Consider the following 21,536-nt stretch of genomic DNA (forward strand, 5'->3'; position numbering starts at 1 on the left):
GATATGTGCATGTGGAGGCCTGAAGCTAACATTTGGCAACCTTTCCTGCCTCTCTCTACTATATTCATCGGGAAAGGGTCTCCTGTAAAACCCAGAGCTTACAGATCCAGCTAGTCCAGCAGTCAGCTTGCTCTGGGAATCCTGCCTCTGCCCTCTGTGTCCTAAAATCACAGACAGCTTCGAGACATACCTGGCCTTTACATGTGCTGGGGATGCACATTCTAGTCCTGGGCTGGGAATACATAGAAATGTTTGTCTATGCCACATGCCTGCATTCTCTGTAGGAGACAAGAGTTTACAGAATAAAATATTTTTTGTTTTGTTTTGTTTTTTTGAGACAGGGTTTTTCTGTGTAGCCCTGGTTGTCCTAGAAATAAAAACTTTTAATAAATCAGGAAATAGTAAGTATCCAGAACTGTTAAAATAGATAGGAAAATGCTCACAGTCCCATGTTTGGCTGTGTACATCCGAATCTGTATTGGTCCAACTCTGGGAAGGGAGATAACATTTGAAATGTAAATAAATAAAATAACCAATTAAAAAATAGATAGGAAATGGGGGTGGGGTAAAGCAGGGGGAAGGGGACAAATGCAGGCTCCCTTGAAGGTGCCACTTCATGAAGGAGGGCCATGTGAATGCTGGGAAGGGAACCACACCCAGACAAGGGAACGGCATGTGCAAAGTTCCTGAGCAAGGAGAAGATGTCATGGAACAAAAGGGACCCCAAAGAGACTGAGGGAGCCTGAGAAAACGGGGTTACTTCCTGTGAGTGAGCTGGCAGTCCTAGAGGGTTCTGAAGCAAGGATGCTTAATATGGTTCCTGATATTATCAGGGTTAGGCAGGATGTCCTAGGTTGGCTGTGGGCTTCTCGACAGCTGCTGCATCTTCCCCGTGGGCTGTTGCTTTCAAGCTTCTGACCTTGGGTTTCACTTCTCCCCAGGGGGTGGGAGACATTGGACAGAGAGTGTGAGGAATGCAGAACCCTGGGCTGTGGAGAACTGTGCTGGTCCAGCCTGACCCCGCCTTGCCTTGCCAAGACAGGATCAATCAACTTTACAGACTAGCCAACTCCACCTGCTCTGCTTGCTAGCCCTGGCTGCAGGGTGCCGCCCAGCCCACCGGAAGACTCGTACTGTGCCTGTGGCCATCTGGTGCTAAGCACAGACTCCTTCAGTGCTCTGGCTAAGACTCAGTCTAACTGCTGGATCATGGACACTCACCTGGAGAATCCTCAGATCCTTATTTAAGGGATCTGGCTACAAATCCTGGCCACAACAGGGTCAGCTTGGAGAAGCTGGGGGAAAGGCTGGCCCACCTCCTCGGTAGGAAAAGCCAGAAAGGAAGGTCTGTCCAAATGTCCTGGGTATTAAGAAGCAGGGGAAAGACAGACAGACTTGGCTGTGCCTGGCCCTCTATCAGCGTGGCTAGGAAGGCCCATGCTCTCTCTGAGGTTTTTTTTTTTTTCCCCAGTACTAGCTGGGAAGCCAGGCAGTGTGGGCTAAAGTGCAGAGCAGGGTACCCAGCACTCCCCGCTCACGTGTTTTCTCTGGCTTCACTTTCCTCACTAAACCGGTGCAAAATGATAGCTTGGGATTGCAATCTGGAACTCCCTCTGCAGATGAGGTGCACCCTGAAGTCTTTGGAGAGATCCCTGCAGTGTCACTGGCTTAAGGTAGTGGTCAGCAAACCTCCGCAGTCAATCGCAGAGGTCGAGGGTAGCACGTAGTGAACGCTCATTCCTGTGAGTAACCATGACCGCTGGAGGAAAGACCAGATGTATTTTTACAATTGGTCCCTTTAGACATGGTCCCTACTAGATCGGGCCTTGTTGGAATGCGGAGGGGGCTGCGGAGACGATTTCACTCCCGAGGTCCCACGTGGTCTGCTCTTCGGGACTCTGCAGGCTTTCGGTGGGTGGGTTCGGGATCCCGTCTCACGTGCGCACCTGAGGACCCAGTGTAAGTCCACGGAGAGGCCGGAGAGCGCGTGGGCCGCGGGAGGGTGCGGCCGAGGCGGGGCGGGCGCGTGACGCGCGGCGCTAGCCAATGGGGCGCGCGCCCGAGGCCGAGCCTCCTGCGAGCCTTCGCGGCGCCCGCGGCGTCACGTGAGCGGCCTGAGAGCGGGGAGAGCGGCGAGCGGCGAGCGCCCAGCTCGGCCGCAGGGAGTGCGGGCTGCGGCCAGGAGCGCTGGAAGCGCGGCCGCATACGGAACCGGGCCGCACGCGCGAGGCCGCGCCAGGCGACGCCGAGTCCAGGTGGGAGACGCGTGATGGACCGCGGCCGCGTGGGTCCTCCCCTGGGGATCACGGGCCGTCCCCTGGCGCGCGCTGTCCGAACCACGCGCGGGGGCCCGGGGAATGCGAGGATCCCGGAAATGCGGGGACCCCCGTGAGCGCGCTGGGCCTGCAAAGGGCAAATCCGGTGTGCGCAGCTCCCGCCTGCGGAGCCCACGCGCGTCCGTGGCACTCCTGGACCTGCGCTCCCATATGGCGGGGCCTGGCGACCAAGGGGCGGAGAGGTTACTGTCGGTCACTGCAGCGGTGGCCTAAGAGGGGACGCGAAGGGGGTCACTGGGCGGAGGGTAAGATACTCTCCGAAGCTGTGCGCCGGAGTACGAGCCACCTCTTTCCCACGTACTTCATACCCACGGGTGGGCACCCACGCGCGGGCACCTGGCGGACACCCGCACGGCTGCACTGCGCCCAGCACACGCAGTCACACGACACAAACTCACACCCATTTGCGCGTACCCGCAGCGTGCGCTTATGTTCCATTTCCCCACGCAGAGTCCTCGGGCCCCTTTGACCAAACATTACGGGAGGGACGGCTGAGGGTAGCAGCCGCAGGGGGGCAGGTCACCCCTCTCGGAAACATTCTAGCCTGGAGGGCACCGGAGCGATTTGCTCTCACGGTATGGGAAGGTGAAATCCCCAATGTTTGACTGAGTCCTTCCGATATTCCCCCCCCCCCGACCGTGGGGAGCCCCCGCCGCCCTACAGGTGCCAGAATAGCAGTAACTTTGGGGCCTTCGGACTCCTCAGGGAGGAGACTCTTATTTTGAAGACCGGCCCCCCATTCGCCACCCCCGTGATTTGCACGCTGACCCAATGGCTAGCCCTTGGCCGGCTCTCGGCTTGTTATCAATTACATGTTGTTCCTACAGCCGCTGTGTCCCCGGGAGGATAAACAGCAGGCCTGGCCGGCTAAGAGAGGGGGCGGAGTCCAGCGGCCTGCCGGGGACGGTGCCCAGAACAGGGTGCCCCCTCCCCCTGCACGCAGCCTGCGCCTCTGGCTGCGCCACGTGCTGCTGTTTTTCAGGGACCGGCTTGAGCGCTGGCACTCACGCTTTCCAGCCCTGGGTCCAGGAAGTCCCGGATCCCTTGGGCCTTCAGTACTTCAGTGTCCCCAGGGTTGCTCAGCACTGTTTTAAGATCTGTTAACTGGTTAGGGCCGCGACTCCTGCATTTACTCCTGGATTCTGGAATCAGCAAAGGCTAGGTCTGTCTTTGACTCTGGTGACTGTAGTGAACAGTTAGGTCTGCTTCTGTTCTGATGAGGCAGCAAAGCGCACAAGACAGTTTTCACAATGATACCTGGCTGTGAAGATTATAATCCTGGCTAGTTTGTCCAAAGTGGGAGTGACTTCTGAATTGAGATTTAAATAATGAGCTCCCATCTGGAATGCAAAGAGAGGCAGGACTTCCACAGAGGGAGACATTGGAACCAAAGCTCAGGCTCATTAGTGCGGGTGAGCCAGGCCTGGAGCAGTTGGAGGGGCAGTTTGGGGGTGAGGAGGGCCCTAGTACTCTGAACCCTGGAGGAGTCTGAAACGTTTTGTGGGGAGGGGTTCCTTCCTGTTTTGTCTGCTGTTCGTACCTGTTCTCCCTCTCCTCCTTCCATGTTTCAGTGGGATCTCATGTGGGTGCCTTTGATGTTATGATTCTCTGGCCTCAGCCTCCTGAGTGCCAAGATTATAGGCATGAGCCACGATGCCCACCCAACATGGCTGTTCACTTTCATATCAGACCTCGGTTTCTGTCCCTTTAAAAATGAAACCCCAATACCACGATCCGCTTTGAAAGATGATTGCTCGCTCCGTGTTACAGTGTGTCCAGCTCCGGTCACATCTCATTTCAGAAGATCTTAGGCTGTCCTGTTCTGGGTCTTGGGACACCATGTGCCCTGCATTTGCATGACCGTTCAGACCCTAGTAAGTGCTCAGTATACGTGAGCTCCTTGAGTGTGCGTATACCCTAGGAGCCGGGTCACACCAGCAGCACCCAGATGTGTGCTCAGAGAAGTTGTGCGGCTTGCCTGAGGTCGCACAGCTGGTAGCTGTAGGGTGGGTGAGATGGGGCTGGGAGAATGGTGTGGGTGGGCATTGCCCCACTGCTCTGCCCTTCATGCTGTCTGGTGCTTTATTCCTTCCCAGGCCCTGCTTTGGCAAAGAGTGTGTATTTTAAAGCGCATTCCCAGTTTTAAGTCCTTAGCTGAGTATTTAAACTCAGATTGCCGCTTGGCAAGATCACCTCTGGGCTCAGATCAGGCCTCCATTCTCTATAGCTAGAGAGAAACTTGGGGAGCACTGAGTCATAAAACAGTTGTGGAATCTGAGGCAAGGGGTAGCGGGATGACTGGCCTCTCCGCTGCTGGGCAGTACCAGGTGCCAGGTTGTGGAGTGGACCTGACGTCAGGTGGACGGGATGCTGCCTGAGCATCCTCCCTGTCCGCCTGATAATCACGCTGGCAGCCATGGTCACTGGGCGGGACAAAGGTCCAGCCAGAGGCTGTTGACTCTTCTCGGACACCAGACCTAGGATGGCCTTTGGCGTCAGAGGACGCGACTTTCCCTTCTCCTTCCTGTCCCCACTCTCTGAGCCCCTCTTGGATACCTGGTGTGGCGCTGAGTGTTGGGGGTCCAGGACAGTGTGCTACCAGGAAGGGACACAGGCATCTGCGGAGCCTTCCCAAGTCGGTGAGTGTCCCAGACAGGAGAGCTGGGCTGGGGGCAGAACAGAAGGCTCTGCTCTCACACATTGGCCGAGGGCAAATGTCATCCCCCATCCTTCCCAAAGGCTGTGGGGTTCAAGGAAGTTCCCCAGGCCTGGGCTCTCAGACCTTCTGTGGACTCCGAGCCGGGGGCTGGACCTTATGGCAGGAAGGTTGGGACCATGGAAGGGGTGTTGCGCTCAAGAAAGCGCTGCCTCTCCCAGTCATGGAGAACGGTGACTCTTGAGAAAGGTCTGAGGACTGGACTGTGGAGAAACACCATGTAGGCAGGCAGGCGCTTAATGGTCTTTAATCTTTTTCCAAAGTATAGCTACCAGGTTGGAGCACGGGCAGCCCGGACAGATGTGTGCCCCATCCAGTTCTGGGGACACCAGTTCACAGAGGTTCCCTTTGGAACATATGAAGTGAACATCTAACAAGCAGCCTGTGTTTTTATTTGCTCAATCTGGAAACCCTACAGAAGCCCCAACAGCACGGGGCTCAGAATGCAAATGGCTTTTTTCTTTCTCACCCCCCTCTCTGACTCAAGGTAGGGAACAGAGTCCAGGGTCTGGCGACTTTCAGGGCCTCCGCTCTCTGGCCCCCCTCTCCCCGCAGCCTCAGCTGTTCACAGACAAGAGCATTCCTTGTCTTATTCTTTTCTAGGATCATTCTGGAAAATGTTTGAAACCAGAAGTGCCCTGGGTTGTGCAACGGGCCTGGAGAGGGAGGGCTCTTTTGCAAATAGGGTGATGCAACGTTTGAAAACATGCTCGCCGGCCCCATTCTCCCTTGGGATGGAAGCAGGATCTGGACATTTGGCCACAGGAGGCCTTGGGCAGGCATTCGAGGGTGGGGGTTGCAAGGCCCTGGTAAGCATGCAGTCCTAACCTGGCCTCCCTTGTTCCCTCTGCAGTCACCACAGGCTCGGCCAGGCCAGCATGGTGGACCACATGCTTCCAGTGGACGAGACCTTCTCGTCACCGAAATGCCCAGTGGGTTACCTGGGGGATCGGCTGGCCGGCCGGCAGCCATACCACATGTTGCCCTCGCCCATCTCTGAGGATGACAGCGATGTCTCCAGCCCCTGCTCTTGTGCCAGCCCTGACTCGCAAGCCTTCTGTTCCTGCTACAGTGCAGGTCCAGGTCCTGAAGCCCAGGGCAGCATATTGGATTTCCTCCTGTCCCGGGCCACACTGGGCAGTGGTGGTGGCAATGGAGGCGTTGGAGATAGCAGTGGCCCTGTGACCTGGGGATCATGGAGGAGAACCTCTGTGCCTGTGAAGGAGGAACATTTCTGCTTCCCTGAATTTCTGTCAGGGGACCCCGATGATGTCTCCAGGCCCTTCCAGCCTACCCTGGAGGAGATTGAAGAATTCCTGGAAGAGAACATGGAGGCTGAGGTCAAGGAGGCCCCAGAGGATGGCAGCAGGGACCTGGAGACCTGTAGCCAGCTCTCAGCTGGGTCACACCGGAGCCACCTTCATCCAGAGTCTGCTGGGAGAGAGCGCTGTACCCCACCACCAGGTGGTGCCAGTGGGGGTGGTGCCCAAGGTGCAGGTGAGGGGCCAGCACAGGATGGCCCCTTGCCGGTGCTACTGCAGATCCAGCCTGTTGCTGTGAAGCAGGAGGCAGGTGCAGGGCCAGCCTCCCCGGGGCAGGCCCCAGAGAGCGTCAAGGTCGCCCAGCTTCTGGTCAACATCCAGGGGCAGACCTTTGCGCTCCTGCCTCAAGTGGTACCATCCTCCAACTTGAACCTGCCCTCAAAGTTTGTGCGAATTGCGCCTGTGCCCATTGCTGCCAAACCGATTGGCTCAGGATCCCTAGGGCCCGGCCCAGCTGGCCTCCTTGTGGGCCAGAAGTTCCCCAAGAACCCAGCAGCAGAACTTCTCAAAATGCACAAATGCACTTTCCCAGGCTGCAGCAAGATGTACACGAAGAGCAGCCACCTCAAGGCCCACCTGCGCCGGCACACAGGCGAGAAGCCCTTCGCCTGCACCTGGCCGGGCTGCGGCTGGAGGTCAGTATTTTTGGACAGGCTGTGCGCAAGCAAGTAGGCACATCTCTGCTCACCTGAGTGTGTGACAAGGCCCCCTTTGTCCATTAGATGAGGTGGATTAGGAAAGGAGCGGGAGATGGGCAGGGGGCAGGATCAGAGATGGCACAGTTGTCCCACTTGGAGACTAAAGCTGGAAGCCACCTGGTCTCTGGTCTCTTTAAAGGCCAGGTAAGGCTTGCTCAGGCTTGGGCTATGTGGGGTGTCTCAGGCTGGGATGGAAGGAAGAGGAGGGGCTGGGCTGAAGGAGAAGGAAACTCAGCTAAGGAGCAGATGCGTTTGGTGGCACATGGGCACAAGCCAGAGGCCCATGCAGGCCTTACAGCACCTCCAGGTAAGTACCACCATCATACCTATGACATTTTTGATCAGGAACATAGAAACTCTGATTGGCTAACAACCGCCCAGGCCGCAGCACTCTGAGTGAACTGTGAGCCCCAAGACTCGAACTACAAAATGGCACTTCCCTCCAGCCTGGGGATGAAAACTGCTCACAAGTGTGGGCTAAGCTTTGGGGACCTGGAGCTGTGTTTGGGAAGCCACAGAGAACAACCAGAAGGAAGGACAGATGGCTGTGATATGGGGACAAAGGTGGCAGAATACCCCAGACTTATGTTCCAGACAACAGGGTGCCCAGCTGTTCAGGGCAAGGGGCCTCAGATGGCCAGACGTGGGACCAGAGGCCATGGAACCCTACAGTCACCCTGGCCTGGCCTCTGAAGGCTGCTTATTTTCTTCAGGAGGCTGGTGGCCTGCATAGTTAGAGTAATTTGGCCAGGTAGAGGATGCTCTGGCCTTGGTAGCTAGGGTATGTGCCAGCAGTGTTGGTGTGCATCTGTCTGTCTGTCTGTCTGTCCGTCTGATGTGGTGCATCTGTGTGCTAAGGACTGACAGAGAGCTAGACCACCTGAACAGATGCCTGCTGTGTATAGGCACACTTGCTTATGTATTGTGTGATCATATGTGTCTTGTACCTGGTGTGGGTCACACCAGGTCACGGAGGTGGCGTCATGAGTCAGCCTTTGGCTCTGAGTTGATGGTGCTAGTCCCAGGGCAGGTGCTGCCCTGCAGAGCTTGAACAATGAGAGATGACAATGACAGAACTTCCCTTCTGGCTCCAAATTAGTCAGAAAAGGACCCCTCCCCGACCCCAGGCAGTGTCTTGGGTTGTGGAGGCCCTTCCTGAGAGGCACCACTGTCTTCTCACAATTTTTCAAAGGCTAGGCTCCCTAGACCTGTCTCCACCTCTCTGAGCCATGTCTTTTAGTGAATAGATCCAGTGCAGGACTGTGAGGTAGTAAGTGGGTGTGTTGTAGAGCAAGAGGGGACCAGACAGAGAGGCCTGGAGGGAGGGGTGTTTACTGGGGAAGGGGAGAACAATGGACCCTGTTTGGAGGAGGCAGTGGACAGGGGTCATGAGCCCACCCTGGATTGCGGTTTCCTGTCTGGCCCTTTTTGTTTCCTGGAGCCCTGAGCTAGTGTGGGGGGTGTCACTGTGCCCTCCTTTTATGAAGTGAACTTCCACTTTCCCACAGTCAAACTCTGAAGAGGAACCTCAAAGGTGTCCTTCCTGGGACACTGGCCGGTGCTCACACTCACAGGGACTCATGGGCAATCCACTAAACAGCCTTTACCAGAGAGTCCTCACTCGGAGGCTCGCTTGCCCTGCACGCTGACCGACGCTGCCCATTTAAGTGGTGTCTCCAGAGGGCCAGGGGCCAGGCAGGAGCTACAGGCTATGAGGTGTGGTCAGGATGAGGGCTGGGAGGCAGGCCATTGCCCACCACACTGCTGCCCCGGGAAGCACGAGGGTCCAAGGCCAGTCTTAGCTCTGACCCTGAACCTTGCATTGGATTCACTGTTTAGGCAGAGCCTGCTCAGCAGGACTAGGGGCGTGGTGTGCCTGTCAAGGTCCCTGTGCAGCATCTGCCTCCAGAAAGGGCTGGTCGCGTGAGTATGTGCGATCCTTGGGGTCTTTTTGGGTATCAGAAGCCCAGGAGTTGTGCATAGAAGGTTTGCAGTTCCCCGCATGTGGCTAGTCTTCTACCCAGAGGCTGTGGCAATGCCTTCCTCAGTTTCCTCCAGCTGGCTTTCTGAGATAGGGTCTCTCACGGGACCTAGAGCACATGGGAGGGCTGGGCTGGCCAGCCAGTGAGCTTCGGCCTGTCCCTGTCCTGCCAGCACCGTGCATCCAGGTAGACCCTACTGTGTGAGCGCCAGGGATCTAAACCTGGGTCCTTCCTCCTGTTTGCACAGCAAGCACTTTGCCAGATGGGCCACGTCCTGAGGCCCTGGGCTGTGCCTTTTTCTACTGTGCTCCTGGCTGTGGGAAAGGACAGGGTACACTCTGAGCGTGATATACCTTAGTTCCTTAACTCATAAAATTAGATGGTGAGGTGGGCCCAGCGGAGGAAACAGCAGTTAAGTACATTCTCTGCTGCCATGCAGCTTAAAAGTAGCTGGGGTGTGTGTGTGTAGGTGTGTGTGTGTATGTGTGTGTGTGTAGGGGGTGGCACACGCCTTTAAACCCAACACTCAAAGGCAGAGGCAGGAAGATCTCTGAGTTTGAGGCCAGCCTGGTACAGAATGGGTTCCAAGACTGCCAGGGCTACAGAAATCCTGTCTCAGGGCGGGGGAAGTGCCGGAGTGAGGAAGGAGTTTAACAGCTGTTTGCTCCTCCCTCGTGCTAGACTCAGTACTCCACAGTCCTGCACACCTCCCTGGGAGAGCCTCTGAGGAGAAGAGGCCCCTCCTCCACCTGCAGCTGGGCCTGGCTGGTCCAGCCTGTTCTGTGCTTCCCATCTGGCCCTGCTGCTGGCCCGAGCCCCCGCCCTGCCCCCACTCCTCATCCCAGGAGACTGCTCCACAGCTGAGGTGGCACCTGTCCCAGTCCAAAGCCCACTCACTGCCTTCTGCTTTTGTGCACCCAAGATTCCCTCTCTTTCCCTGTTGGGTCGTAATTTTGCGAGCAGGAAGAGCTAAAGCCAGCCTGCCCGCTCTGGTCTGACCATCTGGGAAGTGGCTGTTCGCCGCCTTCCTAGAAGTTTCCTCTCTCGCTCACAGACATAGGCCTCCTTTGTTCCCTGCAGTGGAACATCCTGTTCCAGAGTGGCCAAGCCGCTCCTTCCAGAAAGAATCTCGCTGGGCCATAACTAAAGTGAATATTAATAGCTGTCAGCAGCCTGTGTGGCATGTTCTGCCGATGTCCATGGTGGACACAGGAGGCCCAGAGGGAGACGGTGGACTCCAAAGCCACTGTTGGAGGAGCAGGACACGGGATTCAAACTTAGTGGTCTGGTTTCAGGCCAGTGTGTTTAGCTATCGTTACTGCTGCCCATAAGCAGGGATGTGCCTCTGGCCTTGTTGTTATCAGACGCTCCCCGTACTATCTGCCGGTTGTGCACCACACGCACAGCCTTCGGGCCTGCAGCTTCTGGAATTTGGCTATTGACAACATCTTTCTGACATTTCTGACATCACAGCTCCCATGCTGGCATTACTGGTGGCCCCTGTGCTTGCTTTGCTCTGAGACCCAATAGCAGTTGTCCTGAGCCTGCCCCACAGATGCCAGGCACCAGGTCTTTGCTGTGTATCCGTCAGACCCCGTGCTCTACCCCATGCCTTCAGTGGGAGCTTACAGTTCTTAAATTGCCACATCTGGAGCCTCACTGCCATGGTCCTCTGAGATAGGTCTGTCGTTTCTGTCTTGAGGCAGGGAAACTGGAGTTTAGCAAGTTTGCAAACTACCCATACCCCAAGGCTGTGTCCTGCCTAGCTGAGATTTCTCTTATCTTGCTCCAGTGTTGCCTCAGGCTTCTCCTTTGGCTGTTATCAAAGGGTTTGACCCAGTGTGGCAGGGTCCATCTTCAGGCCAGTTACAAGGACAGTCTTGTCAGGTACCAAGAAACTATGGCAGCAGAGAGGGGTTCTGGAATGAGGACAGCTTGTTCTCTGGCATGGTTTCCTCTGAGCTGCCTGTCCCTCTTAGGGTGTCATATAACAAGAGGACTGTTACCCATTCCCTGGAAGGCGGGCAGGAAGTGAGAGAAGGAACTCAGGCCCAGGATGCTCAGAACCATTGGAGTGGGGATTGTGAAGCCTGTTCTTCCTTGAGTATAGGTGTGTGTCCAGGTCCTGCTTGAGGCGTGTGACTATGGCACAGGGTCCTGGGAACAGAACTACCAGGCCAGGGGAGAAGGTCTTGTCATAGTCTCAGGTATTCTAAGTCCCCTGGTGCCTAGGACAGGGTTGCAGGGCACCTCTACATGCTCAGCCAGCAGCACGGGAGACTGAGGTCCTTGGTGTTCCTGCCTGCCTGCTCTTGGTACCACTGTTCTCATGTTTCCCAGGCTGAGGTCAGTGTGGCCCACTACAGGATCAGAGCTGAGATGGCCGTAGCCCCCGACAACCGAGTGTGACGAATCTGCTGCCCACCTAATCTGCATCACCAAGCGGCCCCTGTCTAGAAGGGGGCGGTGCCAGGCCTGGGGTTCCTGGGTGTTCCTGGGAGTGTATGCAGTAGACAGTGTGTGACAATCCTGTCTCAACCTGAGGTGCCAGCCGAGGCCCCTCTGTTTAAGTTCCCCTCTGAGCACCGAGAACTGGGAGTGTGCCTCCTTCCTGGAGCTGACACTGTCTAGGGACAGCTGAGCATCGAGATGCTGAGACTAAGTTTTAAATGCCATGGGGCTGAAGGTGTAGCTCGGTGGTGCAGCGCTGGTCTAGCACGTTCGAGCTTCGATCCCTAGCACCCGCAAAAGGAAAGATTATCAAATGGTGGGTGATGCTGTGGGGGCCAAGGATGCAGGCTCCTGAGGAGGTGACATTTGGGCTAAACTCTGGTGAGGAGGGGATAGAGGAGATGGACAGAGTGAAGTCCAAATCAGTGAGGCACAGAGGAGCCCAGTGAGTAGTGGTGGAGAAGGGAGGTCCTGAGATCCTGTTGCTGAACAGACGCCAAATGGAGGGACTCTCAGGTCCTGGAAGTTTGAAAAGCAGCCTGGGCATATTAAGGCTGGCCCTGGTTCCTGCCTGTCCTGTGGATGTCTGTTTCTGGGTCTGCAGTGACTGAGAGACAGATGTGCCAGGAAGCCGTTTAAGGACTTAGGAATACCATTCAGGTATCTTTGGGGGCAATTCAGAAGGCCTCATGTCCAGATCTGCAGGGTGCCAGAGCCTGGCAGGCCCAAGTCTAAGGTCCTTCCCTGTTGCCAACAGAAGGAGAGAAGTCAGGCACCTGTGGTCTGAGGAGTCTGCCTCCATTGCTGGGCCTGTGTCACCTCTGGCTGGTCTTCACAGGCCTTTTAGGGATATGTCTTCCAGGGGAAGGTGGGACTGGTGGACCAAACACTGCTGACCTACTGTTGCTAGTACTGGAGTGAGCCAGTCCCAGGTGGCTAACAGCCTTAGGTCTCTTTCCATATGGAACAGCCAGATATGTGGGAAGTAGGCCCTGGCCAGGAGAGCAAACCTGTGGGCCTCTTGCCCTCAAGGAGGTCTCAGGGACACTGGGGCTTGCCAAGAACTCCTTGGATGGCTATAGATGTGGTCTAAGCACATCTAAGGCAGGCTTAAAATCCAGCCTGGCTTTGCCTGGCCCACAGTGCCCTCCCGCTGCCTGCCCCCTCCGACCTACCCCTCCCCCTGCCTCCACTGGCTTTGAAGTCACTTGTGGCAGTGCCCACGATGGCCTGGCTGACCACCGTGTCCTACAGGTTTTCCCGCTCAGATGAGTTGTCACGGCACCGGCGATCTCACTCGGGTGTGAAGCCGTACCAGTGTCCCGTGTGCGAGAAGAAATTCGCGCGGAGTGACCACCTCTCCAAACACATCAAGGTGCATCGCTTCCCACGAAGCAGCCGCGCAGTACGCGCCATCAACTGAGCGCAGTGGCCGCCCTCCCCTCCCCCAGCTCCACGTTTTGTTTTTAAATGCAATAACTTATTGCCTCTTTTCAGAAGGATGTGACAATATTACCAGCCCCCACCCCCCACCCCTTCTGAATCCTAGGAGGTATGACCCAGAGCCACCATGGCTGCCTTTCCAGGGAAGACCGAGAGTCCCTAAGGTCCCTGGGGGCTGGTTCCCCGGTGGCCCAGGTGGCCCAGGCAGGCCTGTGCCCTTGTGCCTTTGTGCCTTCCTGCCAGCTGGAAGCAGTGTTTGGGGGGCCCTTGCCCTCCTCCCATTGGGCTCCCTACCTGGGCCAAAGCCAACATTATTGCTGGGGAAGAAGTATTTTGGCTGTGTCAAAATAGTAGCTCCCAGAAGAAGCCATGCTGGGAAAAAGGAAGTAGGTCAAAAGCATAAGGCTTCGCTGTGGTGTGAGGACCGCCATATGCCAGAGACCTTTGAGGGTCCAGGAGCATGGCCACCCTCGCTCTAGGCTGTGACGCATGTGCTTAAATGCAAGACAAATGGAGCCATCTCCATCCCTGCCCAGCCTGGCTCACCCGCCTCCAGACACCAGCCTCCCTCCGGTGCGAGGAGAAGGGGACAGGTCTGGTGGATGCAAAGCGACTAGCTAGCGCCTCCCAGTCTGACTTAGATTTGCATTCCTCATCAGGTCTAGAAATTAGTACCAACTGAACTAGCTTGTTTTGACAGGTCTATTTCACATCCTATGAATGTATGTAAATAAACTGTACATAGGTACGCATCTACATAAAATATCTTTTAATAACACGTTGACATTTGTGTAAATTTGAAATTTAAAAAATTCTATAAAGTTGGTGTACATATGTTACAATTATGTATATTTTCTTTGGTCCTTCATAAAAAAAAATATATTTACTTTGCCAATAAAAAGAGAACAAAAGAACTCAACCGTTCTTTGGCCCTGTATTCCTCCGCTGGCCTGGGACATGGGGGTGATTCTGGGGCTCTGCTTCTTCCAGATCCCTTCATGGACTTTGCTCTCTTCAGTGCATGCTCAGATGTCACCTGTGCAGAGTGTCTCAGGCCAGCAAATCTTGCCATTTGAGACCCTTGCTGGGCACTTTTGTGTGCTGAGTGAGGCTACCATCATACGTTCTGTTGGCCTTCCCCGAGAAAGTGGCTGCGTGGTTTCCTCCCTGCACAGTAACTTTGCCATCTAAGGAGTCTTCTCCAGGCAGGGGATGGGCTTAGGTCCCTTCCTCTGCCTCCCCAATTCCCTGGGATAGATACTTAGGGTTTCTGCCATGGAGTTCTGCTGCTGGGTTTGCATCCAGGCACACGCCCTCTACTGGGCTCTAAGGTGAAGGGAGCAGATACCGAGGGGACCTGTGAGTCTGTAGGGAATGAGCCTCCTCAGCACTTCAGCCCCAGGAAGACCTTCCAGGTTCACCTGCGCACAGTGTAAGGTGAGCACCTTCTAGAAAGGGACTTTTCCTATTGACCCCACTAAAATAGCTGGCTGCTGTGTGGGCCAGGGTTTCCCAGGAGCCCCTCGAGATCTGGAAGCAACTGGCAGGTAGGTTTTACAGCAGAGAGATCCTATACCATGTGGCGTGAAGCTGTGAGACCACTATTCTGGGGGTCTGGGGTAGGCCTGCTAATCTGTCCTGTCCGGTGAGAGCTGGCAGCCATTGAGTCATTGAGCATTCATTCACACATCTGATTAGAGGATGGGCATACCATCTGACCAGCTTGCAACCTCTGCCCTTTGCCTGTGACCGCGTGTACCTTCTGAGGACAAACAGACCCTGGGGGAAATGAGACACTGATTTCCAGCTGTGTTAGCGTAATTTCTCTTCATCATTAAACAATCAATGTGGCCACAGATACAAGGGGCATTGCAGGGACAGAGGAAGTTATGGTCATGCTGGTGGCATTGAAGAAGGAACAAAGCATGTCCACCATGGCCGAGGATGAATGGATGGACATGTTCTTCCCCTTGTCAGCCCATGGCCAGAAGCTCGGTTATTCCATCCAGCTCAGCTGTGAGCCATCTTGGGGAGAGGAGAGGTGCAGATGTAAGTCAGCATGGGCTCAGGATCCTCACCCTAGTCCTGTATTCTCACCCCCGCACAGCAGGGGAGACTGAGGTAGGGCACAGCAAGACAGAGAGGGCTTAGGGTTACTGCAGCCTCCCTCAAGCAGCCTCTCAGTGCTGCCACTTTGGGTGGGTTTCTGCTACTCCAGATTGCCACTGGACCTTGCACAACAGGCTGAGGGGAAAATCCCTGGTAGCACACTGGGTAATGGTAAGTCAGGGTTAGAGCCTGTGTTGCAACAGAGTGGAGTCTGGGAAACGGTCCTCAGTGCTTTCAGTGGCTGGAAGAGAAGTCTTTGTCCTGTTCTAGGTGCTGAGAAGGCAGAAGGAGACATAGTCCTGTGGCCCTGCAATTATTTGTGATAGGAGAAGAATCTGGAAGATTATGAAACAGGTAAAATGACCCAAATCTCCCCCAAGGTTTTAGTTAAGAGCAGAACACTGTGAAATACTAGCAATAATTTTAATGTTAATGATAATAATAAGCAATCCTTTTTCATGTTGTTTTCCTTTAAATAAACTGAGTGGTTCAGAGCTGGAGTAATTAGACTCCCCAATTGACAGCTGTCACACCTTTCCCTGGTGCAAGGCTGCCCTACGTGGTGGACTGCCAGCCAGGCAAACTGCCAGTTGCCCTCATAGCAGCCGGCTGCTTTGAACTCTCCTGGACGCCTTGGGGAACTGAGCTGTGATCAGCTGCTGGCTTCGGAAGCATGGTGCTGGTTCCGGAGTCACATCCCACCCACACGGTGGTTTCAAACAGCTTGCAAGAGACGTAGTGCTCGCCTCTCTGAACTCTAGATGACCCTGTGACCATTTGTACTCACACCAGAGGAGAGCCTTCTCTTGTTGGACTGTGAATGAAGGACTGTGTGGGGTTGGTGCGACCACAGCTACTTGCATGAAGCGTTGCTTCTGATTGGTGCCAGCAGCCTTGCCATGCCCCTTTCTGGATATCTAAGTCTGCCTTCCAGCTATCTTCTTGAGTGTGCTTAGAGGTTGTGGTACCCTTACTGTGGAGGCCAGTGGGATGCTAGTCCAGACCAGTGAGAGACACCAAGGCAGAGCAAGTGTAGAACCTAGACATTCTGAAGCCTCCAGAAGCCGGGCCCCAGCCTGAAAGCTCTTGACATGAACAGGGTTACCGCGGCTTCCCAGAGCTGGGCTGAGGTGGGTTAAAGCCCAGAGCAACAGAGCCTTCATCTTGAGCACCTGGAAACCCGCCCAAAGTCTTTGGCTTCTACATACCCACCCCCACCTCCCCAACTTGCTTTGTAACTCAGACTGGCTTCAGATGTGCCACCTGCTCCTGCCTCAGCCTCCCAGGTGCTAGAATAAAAGGTACGTACTGATACACCGACTTTCTAGTCAATAATTTCTAGCCACGAAGAACAAAAGGTTCCCACCCCACTTATCCTAGTTTGATTTCTGTTGCTATACTAAACACCATGGCCAAAGACAAGTTGGGGAGGAAAGATTTGGTTCAGTGTAGGAGCTTGGAGGAATTATGCTAATTGGCTTGCTACCTGCATCAGTAGAATGCTAGCATTCTCCTACAGCTCAGGGATGGTACTCAGTGGACTGAGCCCTGCTCCATCAACTAGCGATTAAGACATGCTCAGGGGCCCATCTGATAATGGCAGTTCTTCAGTTGAGGTCCCTTCTTCCCAGGTATATCAAATCAATAACCAAGAAGCAGAGCCATTACACAACTCATTGATACTATCACAAAACAAAGTGTAGCCATAGTGACCTACATAATGTCTGCCTGTAGGCACAGTCAGATCATTGCTAAGAGCAGGTAGGACACAGGTCAGCCTGCTGCAAAGCAAAACCCACGTAGACTAAAAATAACATCTTCTAAAAAGAGGTAGGGGTGGTCCTGACTCAGGGGAAACCCAAAGAGACCCAGAGCAGTCAGAATGCCAGCACAAGGTTAAAGGAGAGGTATGGGGGGGTGGGAGGGAGTCAAGAAGTGCAGTGGCTGTAAGGGGGGAGGGGGTGGAGAAGGGGGCGTGTCCTGTGAGTGCAGTGGGAGAGATAGGAAAGAGGCAGCTTGGCCCTTCCTCGGCACAGGTGGATGAAGGAAGGAAATTTGGATGGCTGGGACAGACTGGAGCGGTGGGGGCGTGAGTCAGACTGCAGAACAACCAGATCAGTGACAATGACACAACATGCAGGCACAAAACAAAGTTTGTTAGCTCCCCAGGGCGTGATTGACAGAAGAAGGAAGACCACCTGGGATGCCACAGCAAGGCGTGGTTGGAATGGCCTTCATCTGGACTCCCCAGGGCTCCCCAGGGCCGCTCTTGTCACCGGTTGACAGAGTAGCTCTGACTCACTGGGGATGCTGGTGTTCCTTCTGGCCTGACAGATCCCTGAGCTGGGCCCTTCTCCCTTTCTCTCCCCTCCTGGACATCCTGACTCCATGGAAAGTCTGGGTGCATGGCTGAAGCTCCCAACACTACACTGAACTGAGGATGTCCCTCACAGTTGCCAAAGTAGAGTGGGCTGAGTCCCCTTTCTAGCCCCTATGTTAGAAATGTTTTATTAATTTAGTTTTGCTGTTACTTATTATGTGTATATAGGACCAGGTTACACACATGACATTGTGTACATATGGAGGTCAGAAAACATTCAGCGAGAGGCAGTTTTCGACTACCAAGTGAGTTCCAGGGATTGGTGGTGGTCACACTTGGCAGCAAGCACTCTTACCTGCTGAGTCATCTCACCAGTCCTCAAACATGTTTTAAATGTGACTGTGGTCATTAGGGTTGCATGCAGAATCCATGTGCTGTCATTAAGGGTATACACTCATTAAGGAGACTACATTCCAGGTTAACTCAGCTGGCTGATAGGGATTTCGAGCCGTCTTCATCATTGGTATCATAATCATTAGAAGGCTCAGGATCTGTGTCCAGTTGATGAACCGATCTTTCAGGCAGCCATAGGGCTCCATTTTCTTTTTGTGAAATACCACAGACAGAACCTCGCCCCTGTATTAAATACCTGATCATGATGATGATCATGCCATATGCCGGTAAGTGGATCCTTCCATTTCATGTAGGCATAAGCATGCCTAGTTGCAGGGTGCCATAGACAGCATTATGTTGCAAAGCAAGCTAAGAGGCAGTCTGTTCCTGTAGGAAATTGCAGGTGCAGCAAGGCGGACGACTCCACCCAGGTCGGTGGAAGACTAACTGGCAAACACTTAAGGTCTATTTAGCCTGCTCAAGGCTGGGGGGAAGAGCACAATTATCCCCATCTGGGAGGAGCCGGGAACTGAGAGCAGAGCTCTTTCTCTGCTGTACCATTGGACACTAAAACAGCCATAGACATGCATCCTTCAGCTGAAGAGGCCAGGAGATATTTCTTTTGGGTGCCCATGGTGTGAGTTGGTGACTCTTAAGTTTGGGCCCCTGGACTGTGGTTCCCGGACTTGTGCATAAGGGAATCGTATTACATTCCTGTTTTCCATTCTCCACCCTGACGTCACCCTGGCGCTTTTGGAGAGGAACAGATTGTCTCTTCAAGCCCTACTCATGTCAGCACAGGCCTGTTTTGCTGCAGATGCAGCCTAGGTATGCAGGAGGCTACGCACACACTCTCTCTGCCGCCCACTTGAGAAGCATTCTGGACGCAATTGCTGTGTCTCTGAGATGTTCCCAGGCTCTTCAAGACACTGAGTTCCACAAACGTATCCACATTCCCAAGCAGCAGCACACACACGCACAAATACAACTCTGTATTGTCTACAAACATTTGTGTCTTGGTCAATTTTTTCATTGCTATAACGAAATACAGGAGGTAAGGTACTTTATAAAGAAAAATGTTTTATTTTGCCTCGTTATTTTGGTCCAAGGTCTAGGTGATAACTTTGCTACTTGACAGAGTCAAGGTGGAAAACAGGGAGTGTGTACATGGATTGGGGAGGGGTCTCTCTTTGATAAAGGTGTAAAGATTCAATGTCCACTCACCAGGGCTACACTTCATGCCCTAAGCTAACATTTTTTTTAAAAAAATTTTATATGCGTAAGTATTTTACCCTCATGTGTATATAAGTGTGTGTGTGTGTGTGTGTGTGGCACATGTGTGCCTGGTGCTTGGGGACGTTAGAAGAGGGCATCAGATCTTCCAGAACTGGAGTTACAGATAACTTTAAGCTACCACATGGGTACCGAGAACTGAGCCTGGGTCCTTTGCAAAAGCCATCGAGGTTGAAAGATTGCTGACCCATCTCTCCAGCTGCCCCCCTGCTTTTTTTTCCATATGAGTACATTGTAGTTGACTTCAGACACATCCGAAGAGGCCATCAGATCCCATTATAGATGGTTGTAAGTTACCATGTCGTTGCTGGGATTTGAACTCAGGGCCTCTGGAAGAGCAGTCAGTGCTCTTAACCACTGAGCCATCTCTCCAGTCCTCCCCCCCACCCCCACCCCCACCCCCACCCCCACCTTCACTTATCTAGTCCTAAGCACCACTCAAGTTCTTGCCTCTGAGCTGCAGTTGATGATGCTTTTTAATTGCTGCCTTCTGGCCGGGCGGCGGTGGCGCAAGCCTTTAATCCCAGTATTTAGGAGGCAGAGGCAAGCAGATTTCTGAGTTCAAGGCCAGCCTGGTTTACAGAGTGGGTTCCAGGACAGCCAGTGCTACACAGAGAAACCCTGTCTCGAAAAACAAACAAACAAAACAAAAACAAAAACAAAAAAAGCCCTGCCTTCTTAATATCCTGACAATGGGAATTAAATTTTCAACACAAAAAACACTAAAGTTGTATCCTAATCATCACACCTTGCTAATGTAATGCAACAAGTTAAAAATAGTAGAAGCAATAATAGGATAGAGGCAAGGTGGCCTTTCATGTCCATGTGGCATGACTATGAAGAGATTAAGAAATGATCAGAGGAAGGTCCCATGCACATCCAGTCAATGGCTAACAAGAGGCAGGTGGGTGGATCAGGTCATATGTGTCACCATGCCATGTAACCAGCTGCTTCAGCTCCGTCCTCAGGAGAGACAGTGGTTTAGCATCAAAGCTGTGAGGCTGCTCCTGGCTGTAAGTCGGCTCACCTAGGCTCATCAGGTGTCGATGGGTTCTGTGTGTTACTCCAGAACTGGGAGTGGGGGTTGGGGGTATTGGGGGTTGCGGGGGAGGAGTCAGATGCTGTCTAGGGGAGCGCTGGGAAAGAAGATGGTTTGGGGGGCACTGTGCTGCTGAGGCCGGCCAGGAAGCTATTTGATACAGGTAGATGGGGAAAGGAGGAGGAGCTGTGGGGGAGAGACAACCTCCACTCATTTTCCCGTTCAACTGCCCATTCCCAGAGCTTCCGGGGGCTGGGCTGCATGGACAGTCTGTGCACTGTTTGCACTTGTGTGCTGTTGTGTATTTAAAAAAAAGTAAAAATAAAAAGGCCATTGCCTTTCACAGTCACTAGGACAAGTTGCTATAAGACCCACAAAGCCAGGGATTTCCATGGAGGCCCCTGGACATCTTTGGGGTGGTAGGATAGTTCTGCCAGACAGATCTGGGTTGTATCTATATTTCCACTAAAGCAGTACTTTTAGTGGAAAGAGCCACAGATGTGATGTGTTCTTTGTTTTGTTTTGTTTTTGTTTTCCCTTGGTATGATCTCTAATCAAGATCATCAAGACTCTTACCCTAAAATTGTTCTTCTTTTTCACTTCTTTGCCAAGGGGAGCAAAGATCCCTAGGCTGTGTAGCCTTCAAGGGAAGAGCAGCACCGGTGAAGAGAAGCATACCTCTGCTCCCTTTGATGCAGCCAAGGCCCTTCTGATGCCCAGAGTATAAAGCCGGAACCGACCAACTCTCCTGATGCTCATTGGGGAGCCCCAGGAGATGACAGTTTCACACAGAAGAAGTGGGGGGCTGAGCCTTTCACAGAGGGAGACTCCTGTCCACTGGGAAGGAAGGCATCCTGGGGTTAAAGCCACGCCCATGGAAATTTCTGCAAACTTCCACAACCCTGAAGCCTTGGCTTTACTGACACAGCAGTAAGCTTGTTTCTCTTTGCTTCTATATTCTTCCACAGTCTATTACATTGTTTCCTTTAATGTGCTTGACTCCTGGGTGTGCCCTATGAGTTCCCGGAGGCCAGAAGACAGCTGACACAAGTGAGTTCCCTTCCTCCTTCCTGTGGATCCCAAGGACTGAACTCAGGTGATCAGGCTTGGAACTTGGCTGGCCTTGAACTCACACAGATCTGCCTGCCTCTGCCTCCCAAGTCCTGGGACTAATGGCGTTCACTCCCATACCTGGCTTATTTAAAAGGACTTTATTCACACAGAGTATGATTTCTGACCATGATAGAGCCAACTAATCTGAAATTATAGAGTATTTGCACACACACACACACACTTGAGAAATAAATCACACATTTTCTTCCCCATTTCTGTTTTATTTCTATGTGTATGGGTGTTTGCCTGAATGTGTCTGTGCGGCACAGGTGTGCAATGCCCGATGAGGCCCAAAGAGGGTGTCAGATCCTCTTTGATACT

At 53.5% G+C, this 21,536-nt stretch overlaps 1 protein-coding gene across 2 annotated transcripts; it reads left to right on the forward strand.

Annotated features, from left to right (window-relative positions):
- Nucleotides 1–2,088: 2,088 nt before the first annotated feature.
- On the forward strand, nt 2,089–13,854 carry Klf15 (KLF transcription factor 15). 2 transcript variants are annotated; one of them, XM_052174309.1, is made up of 3 exons: nt 2,089–2,255; nt 5,906–7,009; nt 12,760–13,854. In XM_052174309.1, the coding sequence occupies exons 2-3, from the start codon at nt 5,931–5,933 to the stop codon at nt 12,926–12,928; spliced, it is 1,248 nt and encodes a 415-aa protein (XP_052030269.1). In that variant the 5' UTR covers nt 2,089–2,255; nt 5,906–5,930; the 3' UTR covers nt 12,929–13,854. The 2 variants fall into 2 exon arrangements, with proteins under 2 accessions (XP_052030269.1, XP_052030271.1); XM_052174311.1 differs by lacking the exon at nt 2,089–2,255 and adding an exon at nt 4,781–4,975.
- The last annotated feature ends 7,682 nt before the right edge of the window (nt 13,855–21,536 follow it).

This window comes from Apodemus sylvaticus, chromosome 2 (genome assembly GCF_947179515.1).
Source record: "Apodemus sylvaticus chromosome 2, mApoSyl1.1, whole genome shotgun sequence".
In the NCBI taxonomy this organism is placed as follows: Eukaryota; Metazoa; Chordata; class Mammalia; order Rodentia; family Muridae; genus Apodemus; species Apodemus sylvaticus.

What these genes read in the sequence shown, in the direction of transcription:
- Klf15 (XM_052174309.1), top strand. Translation starts at nt 5,931, where the DNA reads ATGGTGGACCACATGCTTCCAGTGGACGAGACCTTCTCGTCACCGAAA. An exon ending in TGGCCGGGCTGCGGCTGGAG is followed by an intron (nt 7,010 to 12,759) that starts GTCAGTATTTTT and finishes CGTGTCCTACAG; the next exon opens with GTTTTCCCGCTCAGATGAGT.